Here is a 26,980-nt window from a genome sequence, read left to right on the forward strand (position 1 = left end):
GGGTCCGGGGTGAAAGGCTTGAGACCAAAACAATGCTGATTTAACATTATCTGGCAAAAGAAGCAATAGTGATACAAGGAGAAACATTTTCACACAGCAAGTGGCTTGGTAAGGAGTGCACAGCCTGGAAATGTTGCAGAGAAAGATTCAAATAAGACATGCAAGAGGGAATTAGGTGTTGGAGTCATACAGCACGGAAACAGACTCTTCAGGCCGATTCGTCCCTGCCCACCAAGTTTCCCGAACTAGTTTGCCTGTATCTGGCCCATATCACTCTAAACCTTTCCTACTCATGTACCTGTTCAAGTGTCTTTTAAAGTTGGAACTGTACCTGCATCCAACACTTCTTCTTGCAGCTCATTACACACGTGAAACACACTCTGTGTGAAAAGGCTGCCCCTCATGTCTCTCTCAAATCTTTCTGCTCTCACCTTAAAATTATGCCCTCTAGTTTTGAACTTCCCTACCCTAGGGAAAATATCTTTGCTATTCATCTTAACTATGCCCCCTCATGATTTTATAAACCTTGATAAGGTCACCCCTCAAACTGTTAAACTGTAGTGATAAAGGTCCCAGCTTATCCAGCCTCTCCCTTTAATACAAACCCTTCAGTCCCAGTAACATCCTTGTAAAAGCTATGGATTTTCTCTTCAGAACCATGAAGGATGAGAGGTGACTTGATAGAGGTGTAAAAAATGATCAGAGGTATAGATTGAGCGGACAGCCAGAGACTTTTTCCTCGGGTGGAGGTAGCTATTACGAGGGGGCATAGTTTTAAAGTGAGTGGAGGTAGATATAGGGAAGACGTCAGAGGTAGGTTCTTTACTCAGAGTGTGGTAGGGGCATGGAATATATTACCGGAGAGGGTGGTGGAGTCAGCTCATTGGGGGCATTTAAGCAGTTATTAGATAGGCACATGGATGATAGTATAAGGTAGAGGTGGAGGTTAGATTGACCTTAGGTTTAGGGTAAACCCTCGGCACAACATGGTGGGTTGAAGGTGGAATGCAGGAAGGAGTTAGCTAAGGTAGAATGGGATCAAAAACTTTATGGTGGATCAACTGAGCAACAGTGGAGGACTTTCAAAACAATTTTTCACGGTGCTCAGCAGAAGTATATTCCAGTGATAAGGAAGGACTGTAGACAAAGAGAGAGCCAGCCATGGATGTCTAAGGAAATAAAGGAAAGTATCAGATTGAAAAAAAAACACATACAAAAAAAGCAAAGAGTACTAGGAAACTAGTAGACTGGGAAATCTTTAAAGGCCAACAGATAGCCAGGAAAAAAGTTATAAACAAAAGTAAGATAGATTATGAGAGTATCAGTGACAATGAGAACTGCAGATGCTGGAGAATCCAAGATAACAAAGTGTGGAGCTGGATGAACACAGCAGGCCAAGCAGCATCTCATGTGCTCCTGAGATGCTGCTTGGCCTGCTGTGTTCATCCAGCTCCACACTTTGTTATCTTAGATTATGAGAGTAAACGTGCTCAGAATACAAAAACAGGCAGCAAAAGTTTCTATAAATATGGAAATCATAAAAGAGTGGCGAAGGTAAACATTGGTCCTTTAGAGGATGAGAAGGCCAATTTAATAACCGGGAATGAGGAAATAGCTGAGACATTAAACAGTTATTTTGTGTGGGTCTTCACAGTGGAAGACACAAATAACATGCCGAATGCAAACGGCAAGAATGTTATAGCAGGTGAGGCCCTAGAAACTATCATTAGCACTAAGGAGGCACTGCTGGGCAAGCTAATGGGGCTAAAGGTAGACAAGTCTCCTGGCCCTGATGAAATGTATCCCAGGGAAGTAAAAGAGGTGATGGGGGAAATAGCAAATGCACTAGTAATTATTTACCAAAATTCACTGGACTCTGGCGTGGTTCCCACAGATTGGAAAACAGCCAAGTGACGCCACTGTTTAAAAAAGGAAGTAGACAAAAAACAGGTAACTACGGGCCAGTTAGCTTAACTTTGGTCGTGGGAAAATGCTTGAATCTATCATTAAGGAAGAAATGGCAAGACATCTGGATATAAATTGTCTCATTGGGAACACCCAGCATGGGCTCATGAAGGGTAGGTCATGTTTAGCTAATTTGGTGGAATTCTTTGAGGATATTGCTTGCATGGTAGACAATGGGGAACCTGTGGATGTGGTGTATCTGGATTTCCAGAAGGCATTTAACAAGGTGCCACACCAAAGGCTGCTACTTAAGATAAAGTTGCACAGTATTACAGGTAATGTATTGGCATGGAGAGAGGACTGGTTAACAAGTAGAAAGCAAAGAGTAGGGATAAATCTCTGATGAAGGGTCTAGGCCCGAAACGTCAGCTTTTGTGCTCCTGAGATGCTGCTTGGCCTGCTGTGTTCATCCAGCTTCACGCTTTATTATAGTAGGGATAAATGGGTGTTTTTCTTGTTGGTGGTTAGTGGCTAGTGGTGTGCCTCAGGGATCAGTGTTGGGATCTCAATTGTTTACAATTTACATAGATGATTTGGAGTTGGGCACTAAGTGTGGTGTCAAAATTTGCAGTTGACACTAAGGTGAGTGGTAGAACAAAGTGTGCAGAAGACACTGAAAGTCTGCAGAGGGATATAGATAGTCTGAGTGAGTGGGCAAAGGTCTGGCAGATGGAGTACAATGTTGTTAAGTGTGAGGTCGTCCATCATGGTAGGAGTAACAGCAAAATGGACTATGTTTTAAATGGTAAAATATCGCAGCACGCTGCTGTGCAGAGGGACTTGGGTGTCCTTGTGCATGAATCTCTAAAAGTAGGATTGCAGGTGCAGCAGGTAATTAAAAAGGCAATTGGAATTTTGTCTGTCATTGCTAGAGGGATGGAGTTTAAAAACAGGGAGGCTATGCTGCAGCTGTATAGGGTCCTGGTGAGGCCACACCTGGAGTACTGTGTGCAGTTTTGGTCTCCTTACCTGAGAAGAGATATACTAGCACTGGAGGGGGTGCAGAGGAGATTCACTCAGTTGATTCCAGAGTTGAGAAGGTTGGATTATGAGGAGAGACTGAGTAGGGTGGGCTTATACTCAAGGGAATTCAGAAGAATGAGGGGGTATCTTATAGAAATATATAAGATCAAGAAGGGAATAGATAAGGTGGAGGCAGGGAGGTTGTTTCCGCTAGCAGGTGAAACTAGGACTAGAGGGCATCACCTCAAAATAAAGGGAAACAGATATAGGGCTGAGGTCAGGAGGAACTTCTTCACCCAAAGGGTTGTGAATCTGTGGAATTCCCTGCCCAGTGAAGCGGTTGGAGCTACCTCACTGAATGTTTTTAAGGCAAGGCTAGATACATTTTTGAACAGTAAAGGAATTAAGGGTTATGGTGAGTGGGCGAGTAAGTGGAGCTGAGTCTCAAAGATCAGCCATGATTTTATTAAATGGCAGGGCCAGCTTGAGGGGCCGGATGGCCTACTCCTGCTCCTAGTTCTTATGTTCTTATGAAGGGCCTGTAACTATGCTGTACTGTTCTATGTTCTAAATCTTTTCTGCGCCCTCTCCAATTTAGAATATCCTTCCTATAGCAGAGCGACTAGAACTATACATAGTGCTCCAAAAGTGGCTTCAACAACATTCTGTACAACTGCAACACGGCATCCCAACTCCTATACTCAATGATCTCAGCAATGAAGAAAAGCGTGTTTAAACGCCTTCTTCACCACCTTGTCAATCTGTGATGCCACTTTCAAGGAACTACGTACCTGAGCTCCTGGTTCTCTCTGGGACAACACTGCTCAGGGCCCTACCATTAACTGTGTCAGTCTTGTCCTGATTTGTCTCACCATGATTCAACAGCTCACATATACCTAAATTAAACTCCATCTGCCGCTCCCTGGCCCATTGACCCAATCGATCAAGATCCTTTTGTATCTGTCCACTATACTAATTTTGGTGTCATCTCCCAACTTACTAACCATTCTTTCGATATTCTTATCCAAGCTGTTTTGATTACTGAAATAAAAAAGAATTGCAGGGTTACAGGTGAAGACAGGGGAGTGGAACAGAATACTGGCTTTCTTTCAGAGAGCTGGTACAGGTATGGAAGACAGAGGGGCCTCCTTCTGCACTGTAACAAATCTGTATTTCATGACAATTTCAAATCTGCCACTTACTTTTCTTTCAAATAATCTACAGCAGAGGAAGTAATCTCAGGGATGAAGGGCTCATCGTATGAGGAGTGGTTGAGGACTCTGGGTCTGTTACTTGATGGATTTTAGAAGGATGAGGAGGCCTCTAATTGAAACTTACAGAATGCTGTTAGGTCTCGTTACAGTGGGCGTGGAGAAGATGCTTCCACTGGTAGGAGAGACTAGGGCCCAAGAGCATAGCCTCTGAGTGAAGGGGTTACCCTTTAAAACTGTGATGAGGAGTTATCAGAGCAGCATGGTGGCGCAGTGATTAGCACCACTGCCTCATCACGTCAATGACTTGGATAAAATTCTAACCTTGGGTCATGTTTGTACATTCTCCCATGTCTGCATGAATGCCTGCTTGGTGCTCCCATTTCCTCCAAACTCTGAAGGCGTGCAGGTTAGATGGATCAGCCATGGCAAATGCAGGATTAGGGGGATCTGGATGGGATGTTTTTCAGACAGTCATTATCATACAATCTTGCAGTATGGAAACAGACCCTTCAACGCAACCAGCCCATGCCAAACATAATCCAAAGCTAAACGAGTCTCACCTACCTGCTCCTGGCCCATATCACTGCAACATTTCCTATTCACGTGCTTATCCAAATGTCTTTTAAACACTGTAATGGTACCCGTATACATCATTTCCTGAGGAAGTTCATTCTACATGCAAACCAGCCTCTATGTAAAAAAACTGGTGCAGACTCTTGGGCCAAATGACCTCTTTCTGAAGAAAGCGGCTGCTTAAACTGTGATATGCATTGCCGTAGACGGTTGTGGAGGCCAAGTCATTGAATGCATTTAGGACAGAGATAAATATGGTCTTGATCATTAAAGGGATCCAAGGTTGTGGGGTGAAAGTAGGAGAATAGGGTTACGAAACTTATCAGCCATGATTGAATGGCAGAGCAACACAATGGACCGAATAGCCTAATTTCTGCTCCTACATTTTATAATCAAATGGTGGAACAGGCTCAGTGGGTGGAATGGCCTAATGCTGCTCATATATCTTTGGCCCATATGAACGTGAGTTTTGAGGATGAATCAGCTTGCTGAGTATGAAGGGATTTGGCGTGGAGGAGGGATAGAATTATAAAACCCTACAGTGTGGAAGCAGGCTGTTTGGCACATTGAGCCTGCAAGAGCCCTTCAAAGTGCATCCTACCCTGACTCACCACACCCCCTACCCTATCCCTATAACCCTGCATTTCTCATGGCTGGTTTACCTAACTTATGCATTCCTGGATATGATGGACAATTTAACATGACCAATCCACCCAACCTGGCCAGCAGTGCTCTCAAAGGCCCTTTTGTGAGCTTGAAAATTATTGGTTCCCCTCAGTAAGAGTGGAGGAGAAAATGGGCGGAAAGTGAAAGGGGGAGCTACCCTGACTTGCGGGAAACCAAAAACATAAGCTAATTACTCCTAAATCCAATGTGGAACTCAGGAGAGTTCTAGCCATTGACAGTGAGGAGAACATGGAACGTACTCCCAAAGGGAGTGGTCAAGGTGCATAATCAGTACATTTAAGGGTAAGCAGGATAGAGAAAGACACAAAACATGGTGATGGGGTGAGATCTAGGTGGGCAGGGGGGAGAGAAAGAGTGTCTTCATGTGGGACAGAAGCACCTGCAAGGAGCCATTAGGCCGAATGGCCTCATCCTCTGCAGTCAGAATTCTCTGCTTACCTTTGCTGGCAGGTTGGCTGGGCCATTCGGAGCGGTGGTCGGCCGCAATCTCCTGCCCCTCAAGCATCCATTCTTCTCTCGCTTGCGTGGTGCTGGTGGGACTGGAGTTACATAGTTATTGATCACTGGGAGACGGTAGGGAGACATCCCAGTGGGAAAATCCAAGGTGTGCCAATTCCTGACCAAGTCTTGGTGCGGCTACCGGGAAAAGAAAATTATGCAGCAAATCACAACCAGAACAACTCCTCTTGTATCAGACAATCTGACAACTGTTTTTGCTCAATGTTAATCCACTAAACTCAGAAACATAGCAAACCATGCAGAGGATAGTAATAAAATTCAGGAGGATGTCAACAGGTAAGTGAAAATTGTCAGGGACACGACAGATACCATTTAACAGGGAGAAATGTTAATTGTTACATCAAGGGAAAATGATGAATTAGCAACATAAAACAAATGGCATAAATTTAACATGGTCCAGAAACCGAGACAGTCAAGGAACAAAAATGAACGAGGCTGTTAAAAAATATGCAGGATCGATAGGGCAAGATATATATCAGCAACGAAATTATGCCAAAACATTAAAAATCACTCAAGCAGTTCCAGCTGGAGGATGATGTGCAGTCCTGGACCCCACTCATTAGGAAGGATGTCAAGGGCTTGGAGACGGTGTGGAGGAGATTTAATGGAATAGGAACAGGGATAGGGGACTTCAGTGAATGTGGACAGACTGGAGAAGCTGGGATTGTTCTCCTTAGAGCAGAGGTTAAACAAAGTCTTGTACTTCCATAACACCTTCACATCTCAGGACTAATTTAAAGCTAATTTAAAGTGCAGTCATTGCTCCAACACAAGAATTACAACAACTAATTTTGTTTAGTGCTTCCTCAGTACTGACCCTCTGACAGTGCGACACTCCCTCAGTACTGACCCTCTGACAGTGCAGCACTCCCTCAGTACTGACCCTCTGACAGTGCGACACTCCCTCAGTACTGACCCTCCGACAGTGCAGCACTCCCTCAGTACTGACCCTCTGACAGTGCGGCACTCCCTCAGTACTGACCCTCCGACAGTGCAGCACTCCCTCAGTACTGACCCTCTGACAGTGTGGCACTCCCTCAGTACTGACCCTCTGACAGTGCGGCACTCCCTCAGCACTGACCCTCTGACAGTGCGACACTCCCTCAGTACTGACCCTCTGACAGTGTGGCACTCCCTCAGCACTGACCCTCTGACAGTGCGGCACTCCCTCAGTACTGACCCTCTGACAGTGCGACACTCCCTCAGCACTGACCCTCTGACAGTGCGGCACTCCCTCAGTACTGACCCTCTGACAGTGCGACACTCCCTCAGTACTGACCCTCTGACAGTGCGGCACTCCCTCAGTACTGACCCTCTGACAGTGCGACACTCCCTCAGTACTGACCCTCTGACAGTGCGACACTCCCTCAGTACTGACCCTCTGACAGTGTGGCACTCCCTCAGCACTGACCCTCTGACAGTGCGGCACTCCCTCAGTACTGACCCTCTGACAGTGTGGCACTCCCTCAGCACTGACCCTCTGACAGTGCGGCACTCCCTCAGTACTGACCCTCTGACAGTGCGACACTCCCTCAGCACTGACCCTCTGACAGTGCGGCACTCCCTCAGTACTGACCCTCTGACAGTGTGGCACTCCCTCAGCACTGACCCTCTGACAGTGCGGCACTCCCTCAGTACTGACCCTCTGACAGTGCTGCACTCCCTCAGCACTGACCCTCTGACAGTGCGGCACTCCCTCAGCAATGACCCTCTGACAGTGCGGCACTCCCTCAGTACTGACCCTCTGACAGTGCGACACTCCCTAAGTACTGACCCTCTGACAGTGCTGCACTCCCTCAGCACTGACCCTCTGACAGTGCGGCACTCCCTCAGTACTGACCCTCTGACAGTGCGACACTCCCTCAGTCCTGACCCTCTGACAGTGCGGCACTCCCTCAGTACTGACCCTCTGACAGTGCAGTGCTCCCTCAGTACTGACCCTCTGACAGTGCGACACTCCCTCAGTACTGACCCTCTGACAGTGCGGCACTCCCTCAGTACTGACCCTCTGACAGTGTGACACTCCCTCAGTACTGACCCTCTGACAGTGTGACACTCCCTCAGTACTGACCCTCTGACAGTGTGACACTCCCTCAGCACTGACCCTCTGACAGTGCGGCACTCCCTCAGTACTGACCCTCTGACAGTGTGACACTCCCTCAGTACTGACCCTCTGACAGTGTGACACTCCCTCAGTACTGACCCTCTGACAGTGTGACACTCCCTCAGCACTGACCCTCTGACACTGCGACACTCCCTCAGTACTGACCCTCTGACAGTGCGACACTCCCTCAGTACTGACCCTCTGACAGTGTGACACTCCCTCAGTACTGACCCTCTGACAGTGCGGCACTCCCTCAGTACTGACCCTCTGACAGTGTGACACTCCCTCAGCACTGACCCTCTGACAGTGTGGCACTCCCTCAGTACTGACCCTCTGACAGTGCGGCACTCCCTCAGTACTGACCCTCTGACAGTGCGGCACTCCCTCAGTACTGACCCTCTGACAGTGTGGCACTCCCTCAGTACTGACCCTCTGACAGTGTGGCACTCCCTCAGTACTGACTCTCTGACAGTGTGACACTCCCTCAGCACTGACCCTCCGACTGTGCGGCACTCCCTCAGTACTGACCCTCCGACAGTGTCACACTCCCTCAGTACTGACCCTCTGACAGTGCGACACTCCCTCAGTACTGACCCTCTGACAGTGCGGCACTCCCTCATTCCTGACCCTCTGACAGTGCAGTGCTCCCTCAGTACTGACCCTCTGACAGTGCGGCACTCCCTCATTCCTGACCCTCTGACAGTGCAGTGCTCCCTCAGTACTGACCCTCTGACAGTGTGGCACTCCCTCAGTACTGACCCTCCGACAGTGTCACACTCCCTCAGTACTGACCCTCTGACAGTGCGACACTCCCTCAGTACTGACCCTCTGACAGTGCGGCACTCCCTCATTCCTGACCCTCTGACAGTGCAGTGCTCCCTCAGTACTGACCCTCTGACATTGCGGCACTCCCTCAGTACTGACCCTCCGACAGTGCGGCGCTTTCTCAATACTGACCCTCTGACAGTGCGGCACTCCCTCAGTACTGACTCTCTGCCAGTGCGACACTCCCTCAGTACTGACCCTCTGACAGTGCGGCACTCCCTCAGTACTGACTCTCTGCCAGTGCGACACTCCCTCAATACTGACCCTGCGACAGTGCAGCACTCCCTCAGCACTGACCCTCCGACAGTGCAGCACTCGCTCAGCACTGACCCTCCGACAGTGCAGCACTCCCTCAGCACTGACCCTCCGACAGTGCGGCACTCCCTCAGTACTGACTCTCTGACAGTGCAAACAGTGCGACACTCCCTCAGCGCTGACCCTGCGGCAGTGCAGCACTCCCTCAGTACTGACCCTCCGACAGTGCGGCACACCCTCAGTACTGACTCTCCGACAGTGCGGAGCTTCCTCAATACTGACCCTCTGACAGTGCGGCACTCCCTCAGTACTGACTCTCCAACAGTGCGGCGCTCACTCAGTACTGACTCTCCGACAGCGTGGCGCTCCCTCAGCGCTGGCCCTCTGACAGTGCGGCACCCCCTCAGTGCTGCACCTCCGACAGCGTGGCACTCGCACAGCATTGACCCAGTGACAGTGCGGCACTCCTTTAGTGCTGACCCTTGGACTGTACGGCACTCCCTCAGCGCTGACCCTCCAACAGTGCGGTACTCCCTCAGTGTGGCGCACCCTCAGCGCTGACCCTCCAACAGTGCGGTACTCCCTCAGTGCTGACCCTCCGACAGCATGGTGCTCGCTCAGTGCTGACCCTCCGACAGTGCGGCACTCCCTCAGTACTGACCCTCTGACAGTGTGGCACTCACTCAGTACTGACGCTCTGACAGTGTGGCACTCCCTCAGTACTGACCCTCTGACAGTGCGACACTCACTCAGTACTGACGCTCTGACAGTGCGGCACTCCCTCAGTACTGACCCTCCGACAGTGCGACACTCCCTCAGTACTGACCCTCCGACAGTGCGGCACTCCCTTAGTGCTGACCCTCCGACAGCATGGTGCTCGCTCAGTGCTGACCCTCCGACAGTGCGGCACTCCCTGAGTACTGACCCTCTGACAGTGTGGCACTCACTCAGTACTGACCCTCCGACAGTGCGGCACTCCCTCAGTACTGACCCTCTGACAGTGTGGCACTCACTCAGTACTGACCCTCTGACAGTGTGGCACTCACTCAGTACTGACCCTCTGACAGTGCGACACTCCCTCAGTGCTGACCCTCCGACAGTGCGGCACTCCCTCAGTGCTGACCCTCCGACAGCATGGTGCTCGCTCAGTGCTGACCCTCCGACAGTGTGGCACTCCCTCAGTACTGACCCTCTGACAGTGTGGCACTCACTCAGTACTGACCCTCTGACAGTGCGACACTCCCTCAGTGCTGACCCTCCGACAGTGCGGCACTCCCTCAGTGCTGACCCTCCGACAGCATGGTGCTCGCTCAGTGCTGACCCTCCGACAGTGTGGCACTCCCTCAGTACTGACCCTCTGACAGTGTGGCACTCACTCAGTACTGACCCTCTGACAGTGCGACACTCCCTCAGTGCTGACCCTCCGACAGTGCGGCACTCCCTCAGTACTGACCCTCTGACAGTGTGGCACTCACTCAGTACTGACCCTCTGACAGTGCGACACTCCCTCAGTGCTGACCCTCCGACAGTGCAGCACTCCCTCAGTACTGACCCTCTGACAGTGCGACACTCACTCAGTACTGACCCTCTGACAGTGCGGCACCCCCTCAGTACTGACTCTCTGACAGTGCGGCACTCCCTCAGTACTGACTCTCTGACAGTGCGGCACTCCCTCAGTACTGACTCTCTGACAGTGCGGCACTCCTTCTGTATTATCCTGGAAGTGCTAGCTTGAATTTTGCAGTCTCGTTTATGCAGTGGGGAGACAGACTTCGCTTTCTGACACAGAGGGAGGATGGCTGCTCTCTGGCACAGTGAGATCATGGATATTAACTGGATGCTGGGTAGGCCCTCACCATGCTTCTGTATTCCCTGAAGTAACTCTTAACAATTGTTACAAGATGGCATAATTACCCCGTGGAGAGACTTGGAGTTGGTGTCCTTGGTCACGTCCGGGTGCTGCTCCTTGTGCCGGAGGTACGGTGAGGGCGGTGTTGTGATCACTGCTGCTGCTCCATTGCTTTGGAGAGGGAGGAGTCTCACCGGGCGCTGCAATTTCCCTGGGGCTGTGCTGGGCCGTGGGGACGAAGGCTGCAATCCAAACAGTAAATTACAGGACATTCAGCATGGTCCTGAAACACAAATGGGAGGGCAGCCTTCATCCTAAATGATTACTTTGGCCATCCTTTTCATTTGTTCCCCTACCTCAGTCCAGAAGTTTATGTACCTCTCAATGGCTGAATTAATTTTCAAGAGATGGTTTCTTGAACAATGTTAAATCCCAATGGGAAGAAGTATGAAATACCAAGAACAGGAAGCGATGCTCCAGATGTACAAAGCTGTGGTCATTGGAACAAGGGAAGCCATTCAGACCCTTTAGCCTCTGCTGTCACCACTCACAGTCACAGGGATATACAGCACGGAAGCAGACCTTTCAGTCTATCTCTTCCATGCCAATCAGACATCCTATAGAAATCTACTCCCACTTGCCAGCATATGGCCCAACTCCTGCATGACTTCTTCAGGACTCTGTTGTGTTATTCTATTCAGAACTTCAGAAACATTCAATAAAAAGTGAAAGAACTGTGGATGCTGCAAATTGGAAATGAAAACAGAAGTTACTGGAAAAGCTCAGCAGGTTTAGCTGCATCTGTGAAGAGAAATCGGAGTTAACATTTCAGGTCTGGTGACCCTCTCTCAGAACTGATGGAAGCTTGGAAAATGTCAGTTCATATGCAGAAGATAGGGTAGGAGGAGGGGGTAAGGAATGAATGCTAGGTGGGGATAGAGCCCAAAGAAAGAGAAGAACAGTTGAACAGACAAAGGAGTTGATAACGATCTCGCTGGGAGGGTGAACAGCTGTTAATGGAGACTATTAGTGACTAACAACAGGTAGTTTGTAATGGCAGACTACATGATAGCAAAACTGAGTGTATGTGGTTGGGGGCCAGGGCATGTAAGAGTTCAGGTCCTAAGCTTACTGAACTCGATATTGAGTCTGGGGAGCTTTAGCGTCCCCAAGCAGACAATGAGGTGTTGTTCTTCTAGCTTACACTGAGCTTCACTGGAGCACTGTAGCAAGCCTGAGGCAGAGATGATAACCAGGGAACAGGGTGCTGTGTTAAAGTGGCAGGCATCTGGAAGCTCAGGGTCCTTTTTGTGAGCAGAATGTAGATGTTCTGCGAAGTGGTCACCCGGTCTACACTTCGTTTCCCCAATGTAGAGGAGGCCACATTGTGAGCAGCGAATGCAGTCATCTAGATTGTGGGAAGTGCAGGTGAAGTGCTGCTTCACCTAGAAGTTATGTTTGGGCACTTGGATACTGGAGAGGGAGGAGGTAAATAGGCAGGTTTTACATCTTTGGCAGTTACAGGGACAGTGCCGTAGGGCTCCGAGCGGGTGTTGGGGGTGAAGGAAGAGTGGACCAGGGTGTCCCAGAGAGAACGGTCCCTGTGGAAGGCTGACAAGGAGAGGTGAGGTCGGGGAATGTGTGTCTGGTGGTGGCATCTCGCTGGAGGTGGCAAAAATGACGTCTGATGATGTTCTGGATGTGGATGCTGGTGAGATGATTGGTGAGGACAAGGGGAACCCTATTGCTGTTGCTGGAGGGAAAAGAAGGGGAGAGGTTGGAAATGTGGGAGATGGGTCGGACCTGGTTGAAGGCCCTGTCGACAATGGAGCTGGGAAATCCTCAGTTGAGGAAGAAGATGGACATTTCAGAGGGTCCCTTGTCAAAGGGACAAATGCAACAGAGACAGAGGAACTGAGAGAATGGAATGGGGTGTTTATAGGAAGCAGGATGCAAGGATGAATTGTCCAGGTAGCTGTGCAAGTTGATGGGTTTATAGCAAATATTATTGGCCAGTCTAACCCCAGAAATGGAAACAGAGATGTTGAAGAAGGGAAGGGAGGAGTCAGAGATAGACCAGGTCAAAGTGAGGGCAGATGGAAAATGGAAGTGAAATCGATGAACTTTTTCGATTCCAGATGAGAGAGGGAAGCAGCACCACTGATATCATTAATAGATTGGAGAAAGGCTAGTGGGTGGGGGCCAGTGTAGGGCTGGAACAAACAATGTTCCACATACCCCATGAAGAGACAGGTGTGGCAGGGGCCCATGTGGGTACCCATGGCCACCCCTCCGACCTGAAGAAAATGACCGGAACTAAAAGAGTTGTTCAGGATGAGGATGAGCTTGATGAAGTGGAGGAGGGTGGTGGTGGGTGGGGACGGTTCAAGTCTTTGCTCCAGGAAGAAGAGGAAAGCCCTAAGACCCACCTGGTGGGGGAACAGATGTGTAAAAGGATTGCACGTCCATGGTGAAGGAGATGCAGCTGGAACCTGCAAACTGGAAATTCCAAAACTGGAGTAAAGCAGTTCAGAGGAATCACGGATGTACGTGGGGAAGGATGGGTCCAGGGGAGAAAAGACTAGGTCAAGGTGGGGAGAAATGAGTTTTGTGGGGCAGGAGCAGACTGAAACAGGATTTTCAGGAGGTAGAAGCAAGCTTTGTTGGGGTGGGGGGGCTATCAGCTCGTAGGCAGTGGGACATAGATCACCAGATGAGGTCAGTGACCGTAGTTGATACAATGGCCTGATGTGCCATGGTGCGGTCATGGTCCAGGGGAAGATAGCAGGTGGTATCTGAGAGCTGGTGCAGTAGAGGTCAGTAGCCAGACCACAACAGCACCATCCTTACCAGCAGGCTTAATGACAAAGTCAGCATTGGATTTAAGTGCATGGAGTGCAGTTAGTTTGGGGAGAGGAGCAGAGAAATTGAAGCCGCGAATGTCACATTGATAGCTCTCAATGAATACATCGAGTGCAAGTAAAAGGCCAGAGGGAGGGCTCAAGGTGGAGGGAGAGTGTTGGAGCTGGGCAAAGGGATCTGTGGGACGGGAAGAGGACTTCTGTCCAAAGAAATGGGCACGGAGGCAATGTCAGCAGAAGAAGAGTTTGATGTCATGTTGTGCCCAAAGTTCATGAAGGTGGGGTACAGAGGAATAAAGCCAAGACATTTGCTGAGTACGGAGTGCTCACCATCAGAGAGCGGAAGGTTAGGAGGGATGGTGAATCCCTGATGGGGGGGGGGGGGGTGGGGGGATGGAATCAGAGGTAAGGGGAGGGGAGGAAGGATCCAGAGGGCCACGGTTATCTTTGAGTTGTTGTATCTTGTGGGCCTTGATGCCTGAAAGGAAAAGAAAAAGTTTCTTGTTAGCACAGAGAATGAGCCAGAGGATGAGGTAGAACAGCGGAGTGGTGCAGCCCTGAGCCAGCGCGATGCCATACTGTTGGAGAGAAAGGTTGCGAGTGTGCGCATGTGAAGCCACATGGCACTGAGTGTGGATCTCTGGAAGCAGCGAGAGCAGCTGCCTGTGGAACATTGAACATCACGGAGATATCTGTGATTCTGGGAGGATTCAAAGCACAAGGGATGAAACTTCCGGTGGAATCCACATGGGGTGAGTCTGGGCCGGAGACACCGAGGAATGTGATATGGCCGTGGAAACGGGTTTTAGCAAATACCTGGTCAAACACAGGAGTGACAGTGACATTAATGTCAGCGGGCATCAGTAAAGATTGGAACGGAAATCCCGTCCGAGTGAGGAGTAGAACTTCTTCAAGGTGAGCATGCCTGGAAGAGATGTGGCAGTGAGTTAAATACTAAATAAAAACCAAAAGAACTGTGGATGCTGTAAATCAGAAACAGAAACAGCAGTTGCTGGAAAAGGTCAGCAGATCTGGCAGCATCTGTGAGGAAAAATCAGAGTTAACATTTCAGGTCCAGTGACCCTTTCCCAGAACTGATGGAAGCTAGAAAAATGTCATTTTTTATGCAGAAGATAGGGTTGGGGGAGGGAGTTAGGAGTAAATGATAGGTGGGGATAGAGCCCAAATAGAGAGAAGAACAAAAACAGAAGTTGCTGGAAATGCTCAGCAGGTATGGCAGCATCCATGAATGAAAAAACAGAGTTAATGTTTGGGGTCCAGTGACCCTTCCACAGAAGAAGGGTCGAGGCCCGAAACATCAGCCTTACCGGTCCTCTGATGCTGCTTGGCCTGCTGTGTTCATCCAGCTCTACATCGTGTTATCTCAGATTCTCTAGCATCTGCAGTTCCTACTACCTCTGTGTGGATGGATGGTCCAGGTAGCTGTGGGAGCTGGTGTGTTTATAGTGGATATTAGTGGCCAGTTTATCCCCAGAAATGAAAACAGAGACGTTGAGAAAGAGAAGAGAGGAGCCAGAGACAGACCCGGTGAAAGTGAGGGCAGGGTGGAAATTGGAAGTGAATTTGATGAACTTTTCTAATTCTGGATGAGAGAGGGAAGCAGCACAGATTATATCATTGACCTTTTCCCAGAACTGATGGAAGCTAGAAAAATGTCATTTTTTTATGCAGAAGATAGGGTGGGGGGAGGGAGTTAGGAGTAAATGATAGGTGGGGATAGAGCCCAAATAGAGAGAGCCCTGCCCACGGCCGACGACCTCATCGCTCCGCCCACAACCTCCACAGCCAGCAACCCCAGAGAAGACAGCCACACTGAGCCCTGCCGCATCTTCACCGTCCCCCCAGACCTCCCACTGACTGAGGACGAACGGTCAGTCCTTAGTAAGGGGCTCACCTTTGTCCCCCTACAACCACACATCAATGAATACCAGTCACGGTTGGACATAGAAAATTTTTTCCGCCACCTTCGCCTCCACGCTTACTTCTTCAACCGGGAACCTAACCCTCCCTCCACTGACCCCTTCGCCCGCTTCCAACACAAGTCCTCCTCCTGGACACCACCCCCAGGCCTCCTACCTTCCCTCGACCTCTTCATCTCCAACTGCTGTCGAGACATTAACTGCCTCAACCTCTCCACCCCTCTCACCCACTCCAACCTCTCCCCTGCAGAACGGGCAGCCCTCCGCTCCCTCCGCTCCAACCCCAACCTCACCATCAAACATGCAGACAAGGGTGGCGCAGTGGTAGTATGGCAGTCTGACCTCTACATCGCCGAGGCCAGACGCCAACTCTCCGACTCCACCTCCTACCGCCTCCTCGATCATGACCCCACACCCGAGCACCAAACCATCATCTCCAACACCATTCATGACCTCATCACCTCAGGGGACCTCCCATCCACAGCCTCAAACCACATTGTTCCCCAACCCTGCACGGCCCGTTTCTATCTCCTTCCCAAAATCCACAAAGCTGCCTGCCCTGGTCGATCCATTGTCTCAGCCTGTTCCTGCCCCATCGAACTCATCTCCACCTATCTGGACTCCATTTTCTCCCGTTTGGTCCAGGAACTCCCCACCTATGTCCGTGACACCACCCACGCCCTCCACCTCCTCCAGGACTTCCAATTCCTTGGCCCCCAATACCTCATTTTCACCATGGACGTCCAGTCGCTATACACCTGTATTCCGCATGCAGATGGCCTCAAGGCCCTCCGCTTCTTCCTGTCCCGCAGGCCCGAACAGTCCCCCTCCACCGACACCCTCATCCGCCTAGCTGAACTCATCCTTACCCTCAACAACATCTCTTTCAATTCCTCCCACTTCCTACAGACCAAGGCGGTGGCCATGGGCACCCGCATGGGCCCCAGCTATGCCTGCCTCTTTGTAGGTTACGTGGAACAGTCCCTCTTCCGCACCTACAAAGGCCCCAAACCCCACCTCTTCCTCCGTTACATTGATGACTGTATCGGCGCCGCCTCTTGCTCCCCAGAGGAGCTCGAACAGTTCATCCACTTCACCAACACCTTCCACCCCAACCTTCAGTTCATCAGGGCCATCTCCAGCACATCCCTCACCTTCCTGGACCTCTCAGTCTCCATCTCAGGCAACCAGCTTGTAACTGATGTCCATTTCAAGCCCACCGACTCCCACAGCTACCTAGAATACACCTCCTCCCACCCACCCTCCTGCAAAAATTCCATCCCCTTTTCCCAATTCCTCCGCCTCCGCCGCATCTGCTCCCACGATCAGACATTCCACTCCCGCACATCCCAGATGTCCAAGTTCTTCAAGGACCGCAACTTTCCCCCCACAGTGGTCGAGAACGCCCTTGACCGCGTCTCCTGCATTTCCCGCAACACATCCCTCACACCCTGCCCCCGCCACAACCGCCCAAAGAGGATCACCCTCATTCTCACACACCACCCCACCAACCTCCGGATACAACGCATCATCCTCCGACACTTCCGCCATCTACAATCCGACCCCACCGCCCAAGATATTTTTCCATCCCCACCCTTGTCTGCTTTCCGGAGAGACCACTCTCTCCGTGACTCCCTTATTCGCTCCACACTGCCCTCCAACCCCACCACACCCGGCACCTTCCCCTGCAACCGCAGGAAACGCTACACTTGCCCCCACACCTCCTCCCTCACCCCCATCCCGGGCACCAAGATGACTTTCCATATTAAGCAGAGGTTCACCTGCACATCTGCCAATGTGGTATACTGCATCCATTGTACCCAGTGTGGCTTCCTCTACATTGGGGAAACCAAGCGGAGGCTTGGGGACCGCTTTTCAGAACACCTCCGCTCGGTTCGCAATAAACAACTGCACCTCCCAGTCGCAAACCATTTCCACTCCCCCTCCCATTCTTTAGATGACACGTCCATCATGGGCCTCCTGCAGTGCCACAATGATGCCACCCGAAGGTTGCAGGAACAGCAACTCATATTCCGCTTGGGATCCCTGCAGCCCAATGGTATCAATGTGGACTTCATCAGCTTCAAAATCTCCCTTCCCCCACCGCATCCCAAAATCAGCCCAGCTCTTCCCCTCCACCCACTGCATCCCAAAACCAGTCCAGCTTGTCTCTGCCTCCCTAACCTGTTCTTCCTCTCACCCATCCCTTCCTCCCACCCCAAGCCGCACCTCCATCTCGTACCTACTAACCTCATCCCACCTCCTTGACCTGTCTGTCTTCCCTGGACTGACCTATGCCCTCCCTACCTATACTCTCCTCTCCACCTATCTTCTTTTCTCTCCATCTTTGGTCCGCCTCCCCCTCTCTCCCTATTTATTCCAGAACCCTCACCCCATCCCCCTCTCTGATGAAGGGTCTAGGCCCGAAACGTCAGCTTTTGTGCTCCTGAGATGCTGCTTGGCCTGCTGTGATCATCCAGCTTCACACTTTACTATCTTGGATTCTCCAGCTTCTGCAGTTCCCAATATCTCAGATCATATCATTGATATGTTGGGGACATGTCCTAGCCCCCTACCCACACACTACCTATCGTCAGCCACTAACAGTCTCCATTAGCAGCTATTCACCCTCCTAGCCAGATCATTATCAACCCCTTTGTCTGTCCAACTGTTCTTCTCTCTTTGGGCTCTATCCCCACCTATCATTTATTCCTTACCACCTCCACTCAGCCTATCCTTTGCACATAAACCAACATTTTCTGAGCTACCATCAGCTCTGAGGAAGGGTTACTGGACCCGAAACATTAACTGGATGCTGTCAAACCTGCTGAGTTTCTCCAGCACCCCGTTTGTTTCTTCTCATCTTTGCCTTAAATGTCTGAGAGGAGAATAGAGACAGCAGTGTTACGGTCCCCCTGGACAGTGAGAATCCTTACGATGGATGTTAAGCTAACTGTCCCATCATTTCCATGTCCATTCGGATAATCTCCTCCACCAGATGGAAAAAGGTTTTCTCTTTCGATCTACATTTAGGAAACCTCAACCAGATAGCCACTTCATCTTCTATATTGCAGAAAATAAACCCTGATTTATGTAATCTCTCCTTCTAATTTAACTTTGGAAACAAACTGTATAAACTAGTACTTCCTCAAGTTTAGGAGATATTTGCACAATAAAACTGAGAGGTTTCACATGACTAAAAAGTTCAGAATTTTGGCTGAATCTTAAAATCAGACTCAGATTGTTCTGGAAAGTGAACTGGGAATCTAGAATGTAACGTGTGGAGCTGGATGAACACAGCAGGCCAAGCAGCATCTCAGGAGCACAAAAGCTAGACCCTTCATCAGAGAGAGAACCAGAGGGAATCTAGAATGTTCTTCCTTAAAATCAATAGCGGATCAATTGAAAATTGCATTACTGAAATTGACTGATTTTCACCTGTAAATGATATTTAGTGTTACAGGTTATGATCTATAGATAGAGTTAAGATACAGATTAGCCACAATCTAACTGAATGGTAGAATTACGGGAGGGGTTGAAAGAATTCAACTTATTATGGTGATTTAATTACGAAACAGCCTCTGATAGTCCTACAGCCACCACATCTGCTGGGACTGACTGACTGAGAGGACAAATAAGGGCAAGTCCCAGCTCAGCTCAGACCAGAGGAGCTGTCTCAGAAAGTATTCACACTCGACAGACCACACCAAAACTAAAGGGTTCATTGCTTTCTCACAGTCCAAGCCTAGACTATATTACCTTAAAGACAAACATTCAGGGAAGGATCTTGTGACTGATGCTGAAGCCCAACTGGTATTGTACTGTTTCAGACCTGAACATAAAGGGTGAAATTTACTCACATTGCCGCAGCGATAGTGGCCTAATAACAAGGGCGGTTTGTCATCTTGGGCAGGATGCATCAGGCCACAGAGTCTGCCTTTTCAGACCCAAAATACAGATATCATTGCTGTACTCAATATTCCAAGATACTGACAGCGTTCTATTAACAAGTAATTTCTTTTAGAGTCAGAGAGATATACAGCACAGAAACAGATCCTTTGGCCCATCTCGTCCATGCTGACCAGATATCCTAAACTAAGCTAGTCCTATTTAAACCCTCCCTATTCATATCCCCATCCAAATGCCTCTTTAATGTTGTAATTGTACCAGTCTCTGCCACTTCCTCTGGCAGCTCATTCCATCTGTGCACCAGCTTCTGCATGAAAAAGTGGCTCCTTAGGTTCCTTGTACATCTTTTCCCTTTCATTTAAACCTATGCCCTCTAGATTTGAGCTCCCCCACCCCAGGGAAAAGACCTTGTCGAAATACCCTATCCATGCCCCTCATGATTTTATAAACCTCAGCCTCCGACCTGTGATCATACTTACAGATGTTGAGGAATCAGAGTGTTCCACATCTGGCCTTGAGACACTGTGGTGACAATTACGAGGAAAATCTGGGGGACGAGGGGAGAGGAACGGGATGATATCTTCATCAGACCTCCTAGCACGCTCAACCTTTAACAACAACAAATTACATCATAAAAAACTCTAATGGTTAAAAATGCCCCACGTTGCTTCATAGAAACAATTAGCAAAGTAAATTTGACCAGTAGGAACAGGAGAAACAGCAGCACAAGTAAGCCCATCAGCCTTTTAACGTTAACCCACCATCTAACTAAATAATGGCTGATCATCTACTTCAATGCCCATTTACATGTACAATCCATTTATCTCTACTGCCTTTACAGTTCAGAAACGTATCCTTTCATGGGGTGGTGAAAGGAGCAGGATGCATGGGTTAGGAGGGGGGGAGGTGGAGAGGGGCAGAGGGGCCGAGGGGGAAAGGGAGGAGGCCATGAAGGGAATTGAAAGATGAGAATTTCAAAATTGAAACATTACTCAGCCAATGTAGGTCAGTGACCAAGGTGGTGACAGGCAAATGGGATTTGGTTGTGTGTAAGAACATGGGCACAGCAGTTTTTATGGAGGGCAGAATACAGAAGATAAGCCAGGGCCATACCGGAATCATCAAATCAAGAAGGAACAAGGGCATGGAGTTTCAAGAGATGAGGGGGATCTGACTGAAACTTACAGAATATCGAGAGACCTGGACAGAGTGGATGTGGAGAAGATATTTTCACTAGTAGGAGAGGCTTGGATCTGACAGCACAGCCTCAGAGTGAAGGGACGACGCTCCAGAACTGAGATGAAGAGGAATTTCTTCAACCAGATGGTGGTGAATCTGTGGACCTCATTGCCACAGGGGGCTGTGGAGTCCAAGTCACTGAGCGTATTTAAAACAGAGACGGATAGGTTCTTATTTAAGAACTGAAAGAACCGCGGATGCTGTAAATTAGAAACAAAAACAGAAATTGATGGAAAAGCTCAGCAGGTCTGGCAGCATCTGTGGAGAGAAGTCAGAGTTAACATTTTAGGTCAAGTTCTGAGGGAGGGTCACCGGGCGTGAAATATTAACTCTGATTTCTTGCCACAGATGCTGCAGGACCTGCTGAGCTCTTCCAGCAACTTCTGTTTTTGTTATGGATAGGTTTTTGATTGATAAGAGGATCAAAGGTTATGAGAAAGCAGGAAAATGATTGAGAAACATATCAGCTGTGATTGAGTGGCAGGACAGATTCGATGGGCTGAAAAGCCTAATTCTGCCCCTATATCTTATTGTCTTGTAATATGAATGAAGGTTTTAGCAGTAGATGAGCAGATACAAAAGCAAAGTTGAGGGGAAATGTTGTGAAGTTGGCCACAGGTGAACATTGTGATAAGATGATTATGTGGTTTGGAGTTAATCTTGGTGTAAATATGGTTTTGGGGTTATAAGCAGGTTAATTAATTGGTCAAAGAAGCTGAAGCAACATGAAAAAACATTTTGACACTGAGAGTAGTTAAGATTCCAAACAGTGCCTGAGAATCTGGTGGAAGCAGGTTTAATCAATGCACTCAATTGGGAATTAGGCTGTTCAGTGAAATGGCAGAATGTGCAAGGCTATGGGATGTGATGTAATGGGCTGGGTTGGACAGCATAGTGCAAGGGCAGGCGGTGGCATAATGGTAAAGACAGTGGGCTATTAATCCAGAATCCAGTTATATTGTTTTAGGACATGATCTGAATTCCACCATGGCAGATGGAGAAATTTGAATTCAATCAAATCTGAGTTAAATAGCACATCTGATGATCACCATATAGCCATTAATTGATTGTTGTAAACACCCATCTGGTTCACTAATGCCCTTCAGAGAGGGAAATCTGCCATCCTTACCTGGTCTAGTCTACATGTGACTCCAGACCCACAGCAATGTGGTTGACTCTTAACTGCCCTCTGGGCAATTAGGGATGGGCAATAAATGCTGGCCTGGCCTGTGATGCCCTTGTCCTGTTAATGAATATAAAAAACGGCACTATATGAATTGGTCATTCAGGGAGCTGGTGCAACGCAACAGATTGAAGGGTCTCCTTCTGGGCTGTAACAGTTCTCTGAGTAAACCTCAGATGGTTACAGGGGATGGATGGGTTCAGTGGCAGTGGAATGGAATTGAGAGTTGGGTGCGAACTGAAAACAGCACTGTCAATGAGGGGTTTCAGACAGATTAGATCAGAAGAAAGCATTTCCAGTCACAGGAGAATCAGTGACCAGAGGGGCAAAAACTGAAGGGAACTGGTGAAGAATAATTGATTTTACAAAACAATTTGCAAGTGCGATCTAGAACACACTGTTTGAAAGGACAGTGGAAATGGATTTAATATCAACTAACTTGAGAAAGGAATTGAGGAAATAGAAAAGTGAGCAATGTGGATAAGGTTTTAAGGAAAGAACAGAGAAGTTTGAATATTTTGAAAACCAGGAATGGCTTCGGTGTGGCCAGGTCCTAGGTGCTGCACAGATGCTGGAACAGAGGGCATAGGAGCAGGGGCATAAAATCAGCGAACTAAGAAAACATTCTGCACAAACCCAGGAGGTACTTGTACACGCCTGGGGGAACATAGGAATACTGCCCAAGGCTTAATGGCAAAATTGAAGCTAGAGGCTGCAGTCAGGACATGGTAGGGTGGAGACCAAATAGATTGAGAACCTTCTCATTCCAAACCAAACATCCAATTCTCCACTTAGCCAACCATAAAACTATGATGACAAACTACAAAGTAGTACAAGAAAAATTGGAACCTTGATCCTTTGGACACGTTCTCTCCTGGCAAAATCCTCCAACCTCTTCTTGATTTCAAGTTGATGGTGCCGCTAGGGACAACAATAGAGATGAAACACGGTGGGAACTGTGTAAAGAATTTTCCCACACTGCTTTCTAAGGCATTAACCAGCAAAAAATAAAACTTGCACTTATAATATTTTTTTCTGAAGTACTTTTCACACTTACAGGATATCCAATAGTGCTTCACAGCCAATGAAGAAACTTGAGGTTTGAATGTTAAAATATAGGAAATGCAGTTGTCAAATTACACCCAGCAGGCAACAACAAGATACTAACTGAACTATTTGCTCTTGATGTGATGTTGGTTGAAGGTTAAATATTGACCAGGACTTTGGGATGAACTCCCCTGGTCTTTGAAATTGTGCTATAGGATCTTTTACATGAAAACCATGTATAATATCCGATCCAAAAGGCAGCAGCCCTGAATAAGGGAGGCGATGTAAAGCTGTACATCAGATCACAGCTTGAAACCTGTGAACAGATCCAGTCCCCCCATTACAGGAGGGACATGGTCAGACTGGAGACAACAGGAGATTTATGAGGATGCTGCCAGGGCTCGAGAAGTTTTATTTTGAGAAGGCACTGAGTTGCTGCTTGGGTTGTTGCCTGTGAAGCAGATGAGGCTGAGGGGAGATTTAATTAAGGAGTTTAAAGGGATGAATGGTTCAAGGAGATTGGATAAGAAGGAGCTGTCTCCATTGTCAGAGAGGTCACTACATATTAGCAGAGGATGACACCAATTGGAGGAAGGATGAGAGGGGTGTTGAGGAGGAATGCTTACACCAAGATTTTGTTGAGAATTAGGAGCTCATTGTACAAAAGGGCAGGAGAGACTAAAGTCCTCAGCAGATTTTTAAAAATTTGATTGCGCACTTAAAGTGCCGTAACCTACAGTGCAACACACAGAGATAGAAAGTGAAACAGAATGAAACAGCTACTTTTTGGCCATCTCAGAGACAATGTTTGAATGTCCTCAAGGTTTCTATAAATCTGAGAAACTGAGGGCATTGTTGCTAAGTGTTCAGTTTAAGGAACAGGTAGTGTTGAGAAAGTGAGAAAAACTTGGACAGGCTAGGAGAGTGGGCAAAGAAGTAGCAGACAGAATACAACATGGGAAAGTATGAGGCTATGCACTTTGGTAGCAAGAATACAGGCAGAGACTATTTTCTAGAAGAAGTTATTTCATAAATCTGAAGCACAAAGGGACTTGGGAGTTGTAATTCGGAATTCTCTTAAAGTTTACATGCAGGCTCAGTTGGTGGTGAGGAAGAACAGGTCAGGGAGGCGGGGATGAGGCGGGGAAGGGGAGATTTTGAAGCTTGTGAAGCTGCAGGGTTCCCAAGTGAAATATAAATTGCTGTTCCTGCAACCTTCGGGTGGCATCATTATGGCACTGCAGGAGGCCCAGGATGGACATGTCATCTAAGGAATGGGAGGGGGCGTCGAAATGGTTTGCGACTGGGAGGGGTAGTTGTTTGTTGCGAGCCGAGCATTAGGTGCTCCGCAAAGCGGTCCCCAAGCCTCCGCCTGGTTTCCCCGATGTACGGGAGGCCACAACGGGAACAGCGGATACAGTATACCACATTGGCAGATGTGCAGGTGAACATCTGCCTGATGTGGAAAGTCTTCTTGGGCCCTGGGATGGCAGTGAGGGAGGGAGGTGTAGCACATCCTGCAGTTGCAGGGTAAAGTGCCGGGTATGGTGGGGCTGGAGGGGAGTGTGGAGTGGACAAGGGAGTCTCGGAGAGAGTAGTCCCTCCGGAAAGCAGATAAGGATGGGGAGGAGAAAACATTTACGGTGGCTGGGTCTGATTGCAGATGGCGGACGTGTTGGAGGATGATGAGTTGGATCCAGAGGTTGGTGGGGTGCTGCGTGAGGACGAGGGGGATTTTCTTTTGGTTTTTATTGCAGGGGCAGGGTATGAGTTGCGGGAAATGTGGGAGACCCGCTCGAGGGCGTTCTCGACAACTGAGGGTGGTGGGGGGGGGGGTGGAAGTTGCGGTCCTTGAAAAACGAGGACATCTGAGATGTTCAGGAGTGGAATGCCTCATCCTGGGAGCAGATGTGGCAGAGTTGAAGGAATTGGCAACAATTACTGTTTTGACTGAATGAAGCTGACTTGAAGTCCCAACCGTCCATGCTGTTCCTGTATCTTATGGTCTTAACAACGAAACTCCAGCCCTCTCTCAGTGCTAACCTTCTGACAATGTAGCTCTCGTTTAGGGCCGACCCATTGTCAATGCAGCACTCCTTCAGTACTAACCTCATAGACCCTCAACGTAACTCTCAAAATAAATGTGACACAGGAGAAATTGATCTGTTTGACTGACAGCCAAGATTCATCCAATGGGGATCTTAGGGGAGGCAATGGTCCAGTGGCATTATCGCTGCACTGTAAATCCAGGGACCCAGATAACATTCTGGGATCCCGGGATTGAATCCTGTGACTGCAGATGGTGGAATTTGAATTCAATAAAATATCCGGAATTAAAAATCTAATGATAACTATGAATCCATTGTTGACTTGTAGAAAAACCCACCTGGTTCACTAATGTCCTTTAGAGAAGGAAACTGCCATCCTTACCTGGTCTGGCCTACATGTGACTCCAGACCCACAATGTGGTTGACTCTTAACTGCCCTCTGGACAATTAGGGATGGACAATAAATGCTTCCCAATAAATGCAGTGACATCCTCAGCCCATTAATGAATAAAGGGATAAAAGGGTAACAAAGAATCCATTTGCTTTCCAATTAGCTGAGAAGTCTTGAATAATTTGTGATATTGGTGGTAGTGTTGAACTCAGGGACTTGAAGACAAACGGTCTTGTGAGGAAACCCTCCAGTAACCCATGCAATGTCAGAATGAAAGAACAGGAGGTGGCTACCCAGCCTCATGAGTTTGTTCTGTCACTTTACGATCAAATGGCTGGTCAGTTATATCTGGCCAAGGAGTACCAAACACTCTCAACCCCCAGAGGAGAAATTCCTCCTCATCTCAGTCTTAAATTGGAGCCACTTTATTTCAAGACTATCAGGATAAATTCATTATACCCACTTTTTCCCAATTTCCAAACTAGATGACATTGTTTCTTTCTATCCACCCCATCATTCCCACTACCATCGCAAAACTACTGCTCAATTTTGCACTCAATCTTCTACAACCCTGAGCAAAACCCTGCGTGTAATGTCTCCCTGTAATTTTACACTTGAAATCAGGTATCATTTCAGTTAATTCAGTTTGCATTCCCTCCTATGGCTAACATATACTCTGTGCAGTGTAGTGCCCAGATGTGCTCCCAGAAGTTCTCCACCTGTCTCCCCACATTACTGATGCATCTTGTCGCTTTTCATATCCTGGAGTAGGTCTCAAACCAGTGCCATTTGGTTCAGAAGTAGGTACCCTGCGTCATTAGACCTACCCCCTTGCAGGAATGTTGTTTCCTGGCTCATACTACGCAGCCAGTTAAGTAACCACGCAAACATTTCCCTAAAATTCTACCAGGTTCAACTCTGACTTTATCAAATGTCTTCTGCATGTCCAAACATACAACATCCACAGACCTGCTCCTGTCTGCCACTTATGTCACTTCCACAAAAATTTCAATCAGATTTATCAGTCATGATCTACTCTTTACAAATCCACTGCCTCTCACTGATTGTTGGACATTTTCAATCATACATTATAACAATTTCCTGTCCCTACAATTAATGGTGACTGGTTTAGAATTTCTGGGTTTCTCTCTCTCTCCTTCTCTCTTAAATAGTGAAGTGAGACTCTCAATTCTCCAATCTTAAAGAACAATTCCTGAGTAGAGATTACAGATAGGGCATCAGCAATGTTCTCATCCACTTCTTTTTGCGATTCACAAGGATGATCCCTGGTATACAGGGATTGTCCTACGAGCAAAGGTTAAACAGACAGATATTCTACTCATCAGAGTTGAGAGGAATGAAAGGTGATCTCATTGAAACATAGGATTCTTAAGAGCTTGACAGGGTG

General features: G+C 48.4%; 1 protein-coding gene across 1 annotated transcript in view; it reads right to left on the reverse strand.

The window, feature by feature from the left end:
- erich3 (glutamate-rich 3) overlaps positions 1-26,980 on the reverse strand; it is a 128,421-nt gene that overhangs the window by 81,576 nt on the left and 19,865 nt on the right. Inside the window, exons 4-8 of the mRNA XM_059648189.1 lie at positions 22,936-23,007; positions 22,033-22,146; positions 20,144-20,272; positions 11,020-11,196; positions 5,841-6,038 (exon numbers count right to left, since the gene is read on the reverse strand). Of these exons, the coding sequence (XP_059504172.1) occupies positions 5,841-6,038; positions 11,020-11,196; positions 20,144-20,272; positions 22,033-22,146; positions 22,936-23,007 (690 nt within the window). The remainder of the gene's footprint in view (positions 1-5,840; positions 6,039-11,019; positions 11,197-20,143; positions 20,273-22,032; positions 22,147-22,935; positions 23,008-26,980) is intronic.

This window comes from Stegostoma tigrinum, chromosome 8 (genome assembly GCF_030684315.1).
Source record: "Stegostoma tigrinum isolate sSteTig4 chromosome 8, sSteTig4.hap1, whole genome shotgun sequence".
Lineage (NCBI taxonomy): Eukaryota > Metazoa > Chordata > Chondrichthyes > Orectolobiformes > Stegostomatidae > Stegostoma > Stegostoma tigrinum.